The sequence below is a fragment of the Rosa chinensis genome, chromosome 1 (assembly GCF_002994745.2).
Source record: "Rosa chinensis cultivar Old Blush chromosome 1, RchiOBHm-V2, whole genome shotgun sequence".
NCBI classification, from domain to species: Eukaryota; Viridiplantae; Streptophyta; class Magnoliopsida; order Rosales; family Rosaceae; genus Rosa; species Rosa chinensis.
The window spans coordinates 36005180-36018453 of record NC_037088.1 but is presented as its reverse complement, the minus strand read 5'-3'; the positions used below and the strand labels follow the sequence as shown (position 1 = coordinate 36018453).

Sequence of the window (13274 nt, the reverse complement as noted above, 5' to 3'; positions counted from 1 at the left end):
CTTGAGGGTTGTCCATGTTGATAGGAAGGCCAATTCAATTGCTCATTCTTTAGCTGCTTTAGGTAGTAGACTCAAAGATGATTGTTTTTATTTTTCTGCTCCTAATTTTCTCATGGCTGCACTTGCAGCTGAAGTTCCTTTGATGTAATTTGTTTTGAGTTTAATAAAGGGCTGACTTCATTTGCTTCAAAAAAAAAAAGTAGTAGAACAAATATTGTCAAACCTACGGATATATGCATCCTTTCACCTGGGTTAAAGTGTAATCTAAGGAAAGATATGTATGCAAATGTCTAATAAAAAAACATAGACCTACTAACAACAATTGGTGAATATGGTCTTTATGTTTGTAGGAAGTTTATGTTCTATGTTTATGTTTCATAGTTTACTAGGCTTACGAGGAATGAATGAGTGTTGGATAATCAATTTAGTGGACCTGTCTATATGTACCACCGTGGTAGTACCACAACTTCTTTTCTGTATATTCTACTTATGCCAACAGAAGAGTATATAATGGTCAGTCTGACTAGAGTCTAGGATTAGTTATTTTTGGTTTGATACAATGACCAAAATATCGAGTATCGAGGAAATATAGTCTGAAAAATGAAAATTTCAAGGAAAATATTCGGAAAATTTCGATATTGACAAATTTTCGAAAGAAATGGTGGAAATTGAGAGAAAATTATCCAAATTTTAGGTGAAACTTTGTGAGCTACTTATTTGTTTCATTATCTATTATATTAGTACAGATGATTTTTTTTTTTTTAACATTAGTACAAATGGTAGCTAAGAAGCTACTAAGGGAAGGAGGATATAGGAACCCCAACTGAACATAACTTTTATTTAATAAAGGCTGAAAGAAAATATTCATACTTCACCGATAAAAGCTATAATTGCAATCAGCTCACGGATACTCCCGTGGCCTAAATCACAATCGAGGCATAAACACTTATCAATGTTCATACATCTAGATAGTAAAAGTTTATTCCCAACCACATGAGGAGATGTAGGAGCTACTAGTCCAGGATGTGGCCAATAAGCAAGAATGCCATATATATGGCTAATTGGTCAAATTACTTATCCTTCATGATCGAATTTTTTGCCAGAGCTTTTCGTTTCTTCTGAATCTCGGTTGGCAGTTTCACGTTTGTGGCCAAACCCACAACTTGAAAAAACTTAATCACATACCAACTAGTATCAATTTGCCACTGTTCTAAGCCCTGTCGAGCTGAGTACTCAAAAGCATGGTGATTATTGTGCCAACCTTCTCCGAATGCCAGCAATCCAAACAACCTAATTAAGCAATTAAATTCAATATGTTAATTTAATAATAAGTAATCTCATCAGAAAATCGTTTTCTATATTACCAGTTGTTTTTAGACGCATCACCAGTATCCCATATTTGTTTTCCCCAAGTGTGGCAAATAGAATTTATTGAAAAAGTAATTTGTGAAACGACTACCACCCTTACACCCTACAAAGGTAAGGAAAAAAGGTTAAATAATTTGTGGAAAAAAAAAGAAATGGTTTTCAGCAAAAAACAGAAGAGTTTTTATCACCAATGGTGTCTAAACTTTTTTGCACCGGACATAATGATACCCATTTTTTAAAATTGATCAAAATGATACCTAAACTTTTAAAAAATATCCACTTGATACCTTGGTTTATTTTCCATCACTTCTCTACTAAAATTGATCGCGTGCGGTGCATGTGAGATGTTTTTTGGGGTTATAATAGTATTTTCACACAAAAACTTATTTTAAATTATTTTTTATTTTGTTTGATTGATTCTCTTCTTTTTTCAGAAGGTGGGAAACATACCAACCTTATTTGTTTCTAAGATGGTGGAATTGAAATTGAATGAAAGATTTTAATTCTATAGAAGAAGAAAATTGGGTTATAAATGGTTTATGACTCATTTGACCACAAATCACTTCAATTTATGGGTTTGATGTTGCATCCATGCATCTCTGTATTCAGTTTCGGATTCCAATTCTGCAAGACTTTCGAATTTGAATTACAATTTTGCGGTGTCATCGGTGACGGCGAGACCATTGTATTTTCACGTAGTTCTATTGCTTAATAACCATTGATCCAACTACTTTCACATAAGCAAGAAAAAAGAGTAAAAGGTTGTATATACCCTTAGTTTGAACTTAGATGTGACGGAAAATGGACGGACGTATGAAATTGATCAATTTCTTTAAATCTAGGTACATTTTTGATCACTTTTGAAAGTTGGGTATGAAATTGATCAATTTTTATAGGTCTAGGTACCTTTTTGATCACTTTTAAAAGTTATGTATCATTCTATCCAGTGCAAGAAAGTTTGGACTTTAGTGGTGATAAAAACACAAAACAGAATAGTGAAATGAAATTTTACCATTCCCCAAACCACAAAAGGTAATCCTCCGGCCACATAGAGTGCAACTCCAAGAAGAACTGAATGAAGGAAGTAGGTATAATGAAGAAACCTATAGTATAGTTGGCATTCCAAATCTCCCACGTTCTTCATCAGTTGTCCGTCATACTAAAAAATGAAGAGAGTTATAACGAGAGAGAGAGAGAGAGAGAGAGAGAGAGAGAGAGAGAGAGAGAGATTCAGATTCATACGCTTCCAAACCGAGAATGATAATCGAACGCCCAATTCACGTGACTAAACCAAAATCCCTTAGTGGGGCTATGAGGGTCTCTCAATTTGTCTGTAAATTGATGGTGGTATCTATGGCTACTCACCCATTCAAGTGGACTACCCTGCACAGCAAAGAAAAGCTCCCACATATATATAAAAAGGTTCTCTACATGATTCCTTGAACTCCTTCACATTGAAAACATCCATATAATAGGTTTTCAACTTAACCAATCTAAATCCAAATTAAGAATTTCTAAAACTCATGGGTCTACTTAGCACTGTATGGTGAAATTATACTGCTAGCAAAAGGAAACCCCCAAGACAAAGATTAAGTGAGAATGAGACCTGAAGTGACAGAACTGCACAATAAGCCAGTGAGTATTCAAGCCATTTGGGGACCTTAAAGCTCTGGTGGGCAAGGTTCCGATGGTAAGAGATAGTTACACCCATACCCGACACCAAATATAGTGATATTGCCACCCAAAGTGCACCCCAAGTGAATTGAAATGGTGCTAAAAGACAGAGGAAAGGGACTCCCAGAAAGAGAGTAATATGGTATAAATCCATGAAGTCCCATTCCCTCCCAAAAAATTGCACCTGCCAGTTAATTAGCCGGGATGGCATTTTACATACTAGTTTAGTTGAATCGGATTCAAATGAGTGAAGAAGTTTGTGCTCCTGCATGCCACAATATATAGTATTCTTGAGGATTATTCCATGGTGCTGCACCACCATGTGGCAATGCAGACGAGGAGGTTCATGAAAATGACTTTTCAACATATTTTCATCCCAATTTAATTTGGACATATCAACACACACATCCTTACATATGCAATCAGTGGTGGAACTAGGATCTTGTCTGCTAATTAGCAATCAGTTACATTAGACTAATTTCTCTATAATCTATATTTTTTTTTTGGGTACAATGACGATAGCTCACACAGCTTTCTGTACAATGACGATAGTCCCATAAGAAACCAAGCAGTATCAGCAGAGGTATTGAGAGTAAGTAATTCATTCCACAATTCAAGCTGTTTTTCCTTTTGAGGATACATGTATAAAAATGTAATGTACCAGCGATCAGCATTTTTAGGATTAGAGAAGCAGAAAAATGAATACAACGAGGATGTTCAAGAACAACTGAAATATTATAATTTATTTCATTCCAAAGTAATGTCAAGCCACCACATTTCCCATCCACTAGAATACAACAAGTATTACCAAAAGGAAACTTAGAAACTAGCTTATCTGAAGCATCCTTATCGAGTCTAGTATCCATTAAATAGAAAACATCAAGAGCAACTAAAGAAGATAGAAAGGTTGCTTGAGGAACAAAACCTGGCCGTGAACAACCACGGCAATTCCAACTTAGGATTGTCATTCTAAACTATTGAAAGAAGAAGGTTATGCATTGGATTCTTTAACAAAGTCTTGCCTCGTTTACAAGGACTTATGAAGAAAGATCCAAAATAAGGAGTCACATAATCTTGACTAGAGGTATGTAAATTTATGCTAGAGTTGAATCCGGAAAAACAAGTACACCATAAGCCTAAGCTTGTAATATGCAGATTAACAAAATCACGAACAAATACTCAAACAGAGAACCAATAAAATTAACTGAGCAAAAGTAAAAAACAAACTTGGCCTTCACGAACTCAAAGCTACAATTAAACATCAACTGATAATTATCCAAGCTGAAAGAGAGAGCACAGTGACCAATTGTATAGGTAAGAACTTGAACCCAACTCACTGTCATAAGTAAAACCAAATTGAAGGCAATGAGGCATCTGCAATCCTCAATGCCAAAGAGGCACGGAGCCATCAAGGAGTAGAAATAACCTCAACCCAAATGGATATCGAAGAGATTTTCTGGACCAGTGCTGCGTCTGATTCCGAAAACCTCAATTTTCCATTGTTGCCATGCCAGATTGTATTGGTCTCCTCCGCAAAAAAACTGATGATCGAGAAATTTATGATTTGGTTCTTCAAATTGATAATCTCTGAGATAGAATTGATTGAAACCCGGCCAACGATCTTTCCATTTGATCACCAAAGTTACCCAGAATACATATACTTAGCGGTTTTTGGGTCAAATTCCTGTCTAGGCTGCAGCCCAGCATGCGCGGAACCACATGGTAGGCAATCTAAATAATTTAGAATTTGATCGATCTTTTTTTTTTTTAGATTAAAGTTGTTTTTTTTTTGGCAAGACGTACGTTTAACTTTTTTTTTGAAAGTTGGTTTAGAAAATAAATGATTCTAATAATAACATTGTTTTTGAATCAAACCCAAACCCATAGGGTGGGTGCCAATATATTTATCTAAAGCCAGAATAGGCCGCTACATACCCTTCCGCTGCCATTTACAGACAGACAAGAAGATAGTGATAGTACCCACAATGATACATAGAAATAGACCCACTCATTAGACATGTCATGTACGTAGACATAGCGGAGATCCTCCTTTGGTACTAATGTAGAGGCGCTAGAGATATTTAGAGTGCACAAAAAGTGCATTAGCTTCCTAAAAGGAAATTATTGTAAAAGACTACACTAAAACATAATTTATGGACTAGGGCAAATACCCCAGCCTAAAACTCGAAGCCCAAGAGGGCATCCACTAAAGAAAAACCACGCAAGGTCCATCAAGCCTGGTTTGGGCCAGTCCACCATCGTCATTCCCTCCCCCCGTCGTACGTACCTGTCGGGCCATGCTCCGTTGACCCATGACCTGCAACGCCACAATCCACACCGCCACGGAAACTCACCATCCACGACCCAAATCACCACAAGCAACGCCGCCACAAGCCGATGCCACCACAGAATACCTATCCCTGATCCAGATCCTTACATTCCACACCGCCATCGATTCGACTCATGGCGCCGTTGGCTAAGAACCATCAGCAAGGATCGATCGTCGGACCTGTACCGCACAACCACCACCTCGCACTAACCCAGCCGGAAAACTAACTTGATAAAGCACTGTGCGAAACCTCCCTTGACAGATGTAATAACCCAGAAATTCGTTATTAATTCCTAAATGTTTTGGGAGTTATTACAGTGTTTGATAACACGATTTCGTGGTTCAAGGGTGGAGCGGAAATTATTTCTAACAATTATTCGCTCGAAATGCTTCGTCTCAAGGGTTGACTTTTTATACGTTATGATTCTGTGAAAACTTCCTTCATGAAAGTTGTAGGGCGCATCGATCCGAGTCTGTGGACATGCGTAATGTGAGAATCAGAGTTCATACGAAGAAGTTATGGCCATCAGAAAAAGTTTCCATTTTGGGATATATAGGAAAAATCCGAAAAAATATCAGAAAATTCCAAAGTTTCCAAAAACGGAAAATCTTTCTCTCTCCTCTCTCCCGACCCCAGTTCCACCAGCCAGCCACCTTTGCTGGCTTCTTTCTCCGCCGTCCGACCACTATAGGCCGAGATTCTTGTCCCTGTCTCTTCGCCTCACTCCCATCTACAACCCTATGAAGTTTCACGACGAGGGTCGGCCCATGCACAACTCAGCAAGGCTCGGAAGTTTGGCGGCGACACTGCAAATCACCTTGGTCGTAGTTCAAGTTTCCAGCCACCATAGTCCGTGATTCTTGGGGGATTTTGGAGCTCAGAGGATGTAGAAGGGTACTCCCAAGGTAGCTTGCAAAGATTCGACTCGTGGTGATCGAATTTTGAAGATTGGGAATCTAGGGTTCTTCAGGTTTCAAACATTGCAAGTTAAATTCTGGCCAAATGGCCTTGATTCTGACTTTGTGCTAGTTATAAATGTTGTTGGGCTTGTAGAGAAGAAGAACTTTTTCTATGGAAGTTTTGTCAAATTTTGACTTTGAGCCTTCGACCACTGCCGACCTCCCTAGGAATAGTTTCTATTCCTCTTTTTATTCTACACATCGATACGATCATTTCAATATACAGTTTGTAATTTTTGGAAATCGTATGAGCAAGTTATGAATTTTCAAAGTTTAAGGGTTTTTGGTTCGATGGACTTGTAATTTTGATAGATTGAACGTATTAGTATTCTGGAGACCTCGGGTGGTTTCGGATGAAGTTTCAAATCGATTGGCATTACGTTTGAGATTTTAGTGCAAATGGGTGTTCGACACTTAATTGTTTTCGATTCGTGTACGAAGTTGTGTCGTACATTCCATAGGTGATTGACGGAGACAAGTCAATACCCTATCCTTGCTGTAAGACAAGCCATGTGTGCTACCATAAGTGATTCACATGGGATTAACTAGAACCACATTTGTCTAACCATCAAACTCACATGGATATCACTCATTTTCACTCAAGTGTTTAATGGTTAGTGTTTGCACTAAAAAAACAATTCAATTGACATGGTTTCCATAGGCTTGCTCTTCCATCTTTTCTCCACATGATCATTGCATGGGCTCTCTTCGATCACAAGGTCTTTTATTTAGGTTGTAATGAGGCTTAGGTGAGGGGTTAAAGAAATGAAGGGAAAGGAAAAACAAATTCTAAGCCTCCTAGTAAGCAATTCTCTTGTTGAGTTCCTCCTTCACTATGACTCTAGGTGCTTTGTAAAACTTTCTTTTCTTTTCACAAACCCAAAAACTAAAAGACTACTAAACTATTATTCCCCTTTTTCACAACCCACTCTCTTTTTGTATTTTTCTAGCTTTTCTTTCTTTTTCACTCACACTATTTTTGCACAACAATTTTTCTATTTTTATCTTCTTTTGGTGACCCTAGTCCATATTGACTTTGAATAATTCTTTTGATATTTTGAACATGTTTCTAGGGTCACCCTTTTATTTTCTTGGCTACAACCGGTAGCTCACACACACAATACTCTCTACCCACCTCACACTTAATCTTTGAACACTTCCTCTAACCCTTTTACAAGCACCAAACTTCACATCGCTTACCACTTGGAATAAAAAGGGTAGGAAAAGTGTTTATGTTGTATAAAGGTAGACATTTGTGGTGGTGGAGAAATGAAAAGGCTAACACATTTTTTTTAAAGGCTCGAAATGGCTTACTAATGGATTTTTTTTTAACATTAAGAACAAAAGCTATTTGGCCATGGTGGATTCCTAATGCCTTGGTCTTCCCCAATAATAACTCATGCTTTTGATATAAAGTCTCGAAAGATTTGGAGCAAGTTCTAGATTACATGCACAATGAATTGATCACGCAATGAAAGAACTAGTGCATTTGAAACTTGTATGCACTTACTTAGGCTCAAAAGCTCACATAATTAGGCATAGATAGCTTCAACAAATTTAGTCCTTATCTTTCCCACATGAATGCATCTAAAATGACACAGGCAATATGAGTTTAAATGCATGTGAGCACAAAACGCCAAATCCATTTTTTAAATAAGCATTGATCTTCAATCGCTAAATATGCCATGTGCGCCACCATAAGTGATTCACGTGGGATTAACTTGAACCACATTTTTCTAACCATCAAACTCACATGGATATCACTCATTTTCACACAAGTGTTTTATGGTTAGTGCTTGCACTAAAAAAACAATTCAATTGACATGGTTTCCATAGGCTTGCTCTTCCATCTTTTCTCCACATGAACATTGCATGGGTTCTCTTGGATCACAAGGTCTTTCATTTAGGTTGTAATGAGGCTTAGGTGAGGGGTTAAAGAAATGAAGGGAAAGGAAAAACAAATTCTAAGCCCCCTAGTAAGCAATTCTCTTGTTGAGTTCCTCCTTCACTATGACTCTAGGTGCTTTGTAAAACTTTCTTTTCTTTTCACAAACCCAAAAACTAAAGGACTACTAAACTATTATTCCCCTTTTTCACAACCCACTCTCTTTTTGTATTTTTCTAGCTTTTCTTTCTTTTTCACTCACACTATTTTTGGACAACAATTTTTCTATTTTTTTTTTCTTTTGGTGACCCTAGTCCATATTGACTTTGAATAATTCTTTTGATATTTTGAACATGTTTCTAGGGTCACCATTTTCTTTTCTTGGCTACAACCGGTAGCTCACACACACAATACTCTCTACCCACCTCACACTTAATCTTTGAACACTTCCTCTAACCCTTTTACAAGCACCAAACTTCACATTGCTTACCACTTGGATTAAAAAGGGTAGGAAAAGTGTTTAAGTTTTATAAAGGTAGACATTTGTGGTGGTGGAGAAATGAAAAGGCTAACACATTTTTTTTAAAGGCTCGAAATGGCTTACTAATGGATTTTTTTTAAACATTAAGAACAAAAGCTATTTGGCCATGGTGGATTCCTGATGCCTTGGTCTTCCCCAATAATAACTCATGCTTTTGATATAAAGTCTCGAAAGATTTGGAGAAAGTTCTAAATTACATGCACAATGAATTGATCACGCAATGAAAGAACTAGTGCATTTGAAACTTGTATGCACTTACTTAGGCTCAACAGCTCACATAATTAGGCATATATAGCTTCAACAAATTTAGTCCTTATCTTTCCCACATGAATGCATCTAAAATGATATAGGCAATATGAGTTTAAATGCATGTGAGAACAAAACGCCAAATCCATTTATTAAATAAGCATTGATCTTCAATCGCTAAATATGTCATGTGCGCCACCATAATTGATTCACATGGGATTAACTTGAACCACATTTGTCTAACCATCAAACTCAAATGGATATCACTCATTTTCACTCAAGTGTTTAATGGTTAGTGTTTGCACTAAAAAAACAATTCAATTGACATGATTTCCATAGGCTTGCTCTTCCATCTTTTCTCCACATGATCATTGCATGGGTTCTCTTGGATCACAAGGTCTTTTATTTAGGTTGTAATGAGGCTTAGGTGAGGGGTTAAAGAAATGAAGGGAATGGAAAAACAAATTCTAAGCCTCCTAGTAAGCAACTCTCTTGTTGAGTTCCTCCTTCACTATGACTCTAGGTGCATTGTAAAACTTTTTTTTCTTTTCACAAACCCAAAAACTAAAGGACTACTAAACTATTATTCCCCTTTTTCACAACCCACTCTCTTTTTGTATTTTTCTAGCTTTTCTTTCTTTTTCACTCACACTATTTTTGCACAACAATTTTTCTATTTTTTTTTCTTTTGGTGACCCTAGTCCATATTGACTTTGAATAATTCTTTTGATATTTTGAGCATGTTTCTAGGGTACCCTTTTCTTTTCTTGGCTACAACCGGTAGCTCACACACACAATACTCTCTACCCACTACACACTTAATCTTTGAACACTTCCTCTAACCCTTTTACAAGCACCAAACTTCACATTGCTTACCACTTCGCTTAAAAGGGTAGGAAATGTTTAAGTTTTATAAAGGTAGACATTTGTGGTGGTGGAGAAATGAAAAGGCTAACACATTTTTTTTTAAAGGCTCGAAATGGCTTACTAATGGATTTTTTTTAACATTAAGAACAAAAGCTATTTGGCCATGGTGGATTCCTAAAGCCTTGGTCTTCCCCAATAGTAACTCATGCTTTTGATATAAAGTCTCGAAAGATTTGGAGCCAGTTCTAGATTACATGCACAATGAATTGATCACGCAATGAAAGAACTAGTGCATTTGAAACTTGTATGCACTTACTTAGGCTCAAAAGCTCACATAATTAGGCATAGATGGCTTCAACAAATTTAGTTCTTATCTTTCCCACATGAATGCATCTAAAATGACAGAGGACATATGAGTTTAAATGCATGTGAGCACAAAACGCCAAATCCATTTATTAAATAAGCATTGATCTTCAATCGCTAAATATGTCATGTGCGCCACCATAATTGATTCACATGGGATTAACTTGAACCACATTTGTCTAACCATCAAACTCAAATGGATATCACTCATTTTCACTCAAGTGTTTAATGGTTAGTGTTTGCACTAAAAAAACAATTCAATTGACATGATTTCCATAGGCTTGCTCTTCCATCTTTTCTCCACATGATCATTGCATGGGTTCTCTTGGATCACAAGGTCTTTTATTTAGGTTGTAATGAGGCTTAGGTGAGGGGTTAAAGAAATGAAGGGAATGGAAAAACAAATTCTAAGCCTCCTAGTAAGCAACTCTCTTGTTGAGTTCCTCCTTCACTATGACTCTAGGTGCATTGTAAAACTTTTTTTTCTTTTCACAAACCCAAAAACTAAAGGACTACTAAACTATTATTCCCCTTTTTCACAACCCACTCTCTTTTTGTATTTTTCTAGCTTTTCTTTCTTTTTCACTCACACTATTTTTGCACAACAATTTTTCTATTTTTTTTTTCTTTTGGTGACCCTAGTCCATATTGACTTTGAATAATTCTTTTGATATTTTGAGCATGTTTCTAGGGTACCCTTTTCTTTTCTTGGCTACAACCGGTAGCTCACACACACAATACTCTCTACCCACTACACACTTAATCTTTGAACACTTCCTCTAACCCTTTTACAAGCACCAAACTTCACATTGCTTACCACTTCGCTTAAAAAGGGTAGGAAATGTTTAAGTTTTATAAAGGTAGACATTTGTGGTGGTGGAGAAATGAAAAGGCTAACACATTTTTTTTTAAAGGCTCGAAATGGCTTACTAATGGATTTTTTTTTAACATTAAGAACAAAAGCTATTTGGCCATGGTGGATTCCTAAAGCCTTGGTCTTCCCCAATAATAACTCATGCTTTTGATATAAAGTCTCGAAAGATTTGGAGCCAGTTCTAGATTACATGCACAATGAATTGATCACGCAATGAAAGAACTAGTGCATTTGAAACTTGTATGCACTTACTTAGGCTCAAAAGCTCACATAATTAGGCATAGATGGCTTCAACAAATTTAGTTCTTATCTTTCCCACATGAATGCATCTAAAATGACAGAGGACATATGAGTTTAAATGCATGTGAGCACAAAACGCCAAATCCATTTATTAAATAAGCATTGATCTTCAATCGCTAAATATGCCATGTGCGCCACCATAAGTGATTCACATGGGATTAACTTGAACCACATTTGTCTAACCATCAAACTCACATGGATATCACTCATTTTCAGCCAAGTGTTTAATGGTTAGTGTTTGCTCTAAAAAACCAATTCAATTGACATGGTTTCCATAGGCTTACTCTTCCATCTTTTCTCAACATGATCATTGCATGGGCTCTCTTCGATCACAAGGTCTTTTATTTAGGTTGTAATGAGGCTTAGGTGAGGGGTTAAAGAAATGAAGGGAAAGGAAAAACAAATTCTAAGCCCCCTAGTAAGCAATTCTCTTGTTGAGTTCCTCTTTCACTATGACTCTAGGTGCTTTGTAAAACTTTCTTTTCTTTTGACAAATTCAATTGACATGGTTTCCATAGGCTTACTCTTCCACCTTTTCTCAACATGATCATTGCATGGGCTCTCTTCGATCACAAGGTCTTTTATTTAGGTTGTAATGAGGCTTAGGTGAGGGGTTAAAGAAATGAAGGGAAAGGAATAACAAATTCTAAGCCCCCTTGTAAGCAATTCTCTTGTTGAGTTCCTCTTTCACTATGACTCTAGGTGCTTTGTAAAACTTTCTTTTCTTTTCACAAACCCAAAAACTAAAGGACTACTAAACTATTATTCCCCTTTTTCACAACCCACTCTCTTTTTGTATTTTTCTAGCTTTTCTTTCTTTTTCACTCACACTATTTTTGCACAACAATTTTTCTATTTTATTTTTCTTTTGGTGACCCTAGTCCATATTGACTTTGAATAATTCTTTTGATATTTTCAACATGTTTCTAGGGTCACCCTTTTCTTTTCTTGGCTACAACCGGTAGCTCACACACACAATACTCTCTACCCACCTCACACTTAATCTTTGAACACTTCCTCTAACCCTTTTACAAGCACCAAACTTCGCCTTGCTTACCACTTGGCTTAAAAAGGGTAGGAAAAGTGTTTAAGTTTTATAAAGGTAGACATTTGTTGTGGCATTTTTTTTTGAAGGCTCGAAATGGTTTACTAATGGATTTTTTTTAACATTAACAACAAAAGCTATTTGGTGGATTCCTAATGCCTTGGTCTTCCCCAATAATAACTCATGCTTTTGATATAAAGTCTCGAAAGATTTGGAGCAAGTTCTAGATTACATGCACAATGAATTGATCACGCAATGAAAGAACTAGTGCATTTGAAACATGTATGCACTTACTTAGGCTCAAAAGCTCACATAATTAGGCCTAGATAGCTTCAACAAATTTAGTCCTTATCTTTCCCACATGAATGCATCTAAAATGACATAGGCAATATGAGTTTAAATGCATGTGAGGACAAAACGCCAAATCCATTTTTTAAATAAGCATTGATCTTCAATCGCTAAATATGCCATGTGCGCCACCATAAGTGATTCACATGGGATTAACTTGAACCACACTTGTCTAACCATCAAACCCACATGGATATCACTCATTTTCACTCGAGTGTTTAATGGTTAGTGTTTGCACTAAAAAAACAATTCAATTGACATGATTTCCATAGGCTTACTCTTCCATCTTTTCTCAACATGATCATTGCATGGGCTCTCTTCGATCACAAGGTCTTTTATTTAGGTTGTAATGAGGCTTAGGTGAGGGGTTAAAGAAATGAAGGGAAAGGAAAAACAAATTCTAAGCCCCCTTGTAAGCAATTCTCTTGTTGAGTTCCTCTTTCACTATGACTCTAGGTGCTTTGTAAAACTTTC

General features: G+C 36.7%; 1 protein-coding gene across 2 annotated transcripts; it reads right to left on the bottom strand.

Moving 5' to 3' along the window:
• Nucleotides 1–724: 724 nt before the first annotated feature.
• Nucleotides 725–3302, bottom strand: LOC112189719 (palmitoyl-monogalactosyldiacylglycerol delta-7 desaturase, chloroplastic). 2 transcript variants are annotated; one of them, XM_024329071.2, is made up of 5 exons: nt 2975–3301; nt 2611–2751; nt 2381–2527; nt 1365–1471; nt 725–1290 (listed from the first exon to the last, which is right to left on the bottom strand). In XM_024329071.2, exons 1-5 carry the CDS (start codon nt 3251–3253, stop codon nt 1071–1073), a joined length of 894 nt encoding a protein of 297 aa, XP_024184839.1. In that variant the 5' UTR covers nt 3254–3301; the 3' UTR covers nt 725–1070. The 2 variants fall into 2 exon arrangements, with proteins under 2 accessions (XP_024184839.1, XP_040365270.1); XM_040509336.1 differs by having other exon boundaries at nt 1105–1290; nt 1387–1471; nt 2975–3302.
• Between the last annotated feature and the right edge of the window lie 9972 nt (nt 3303–13274).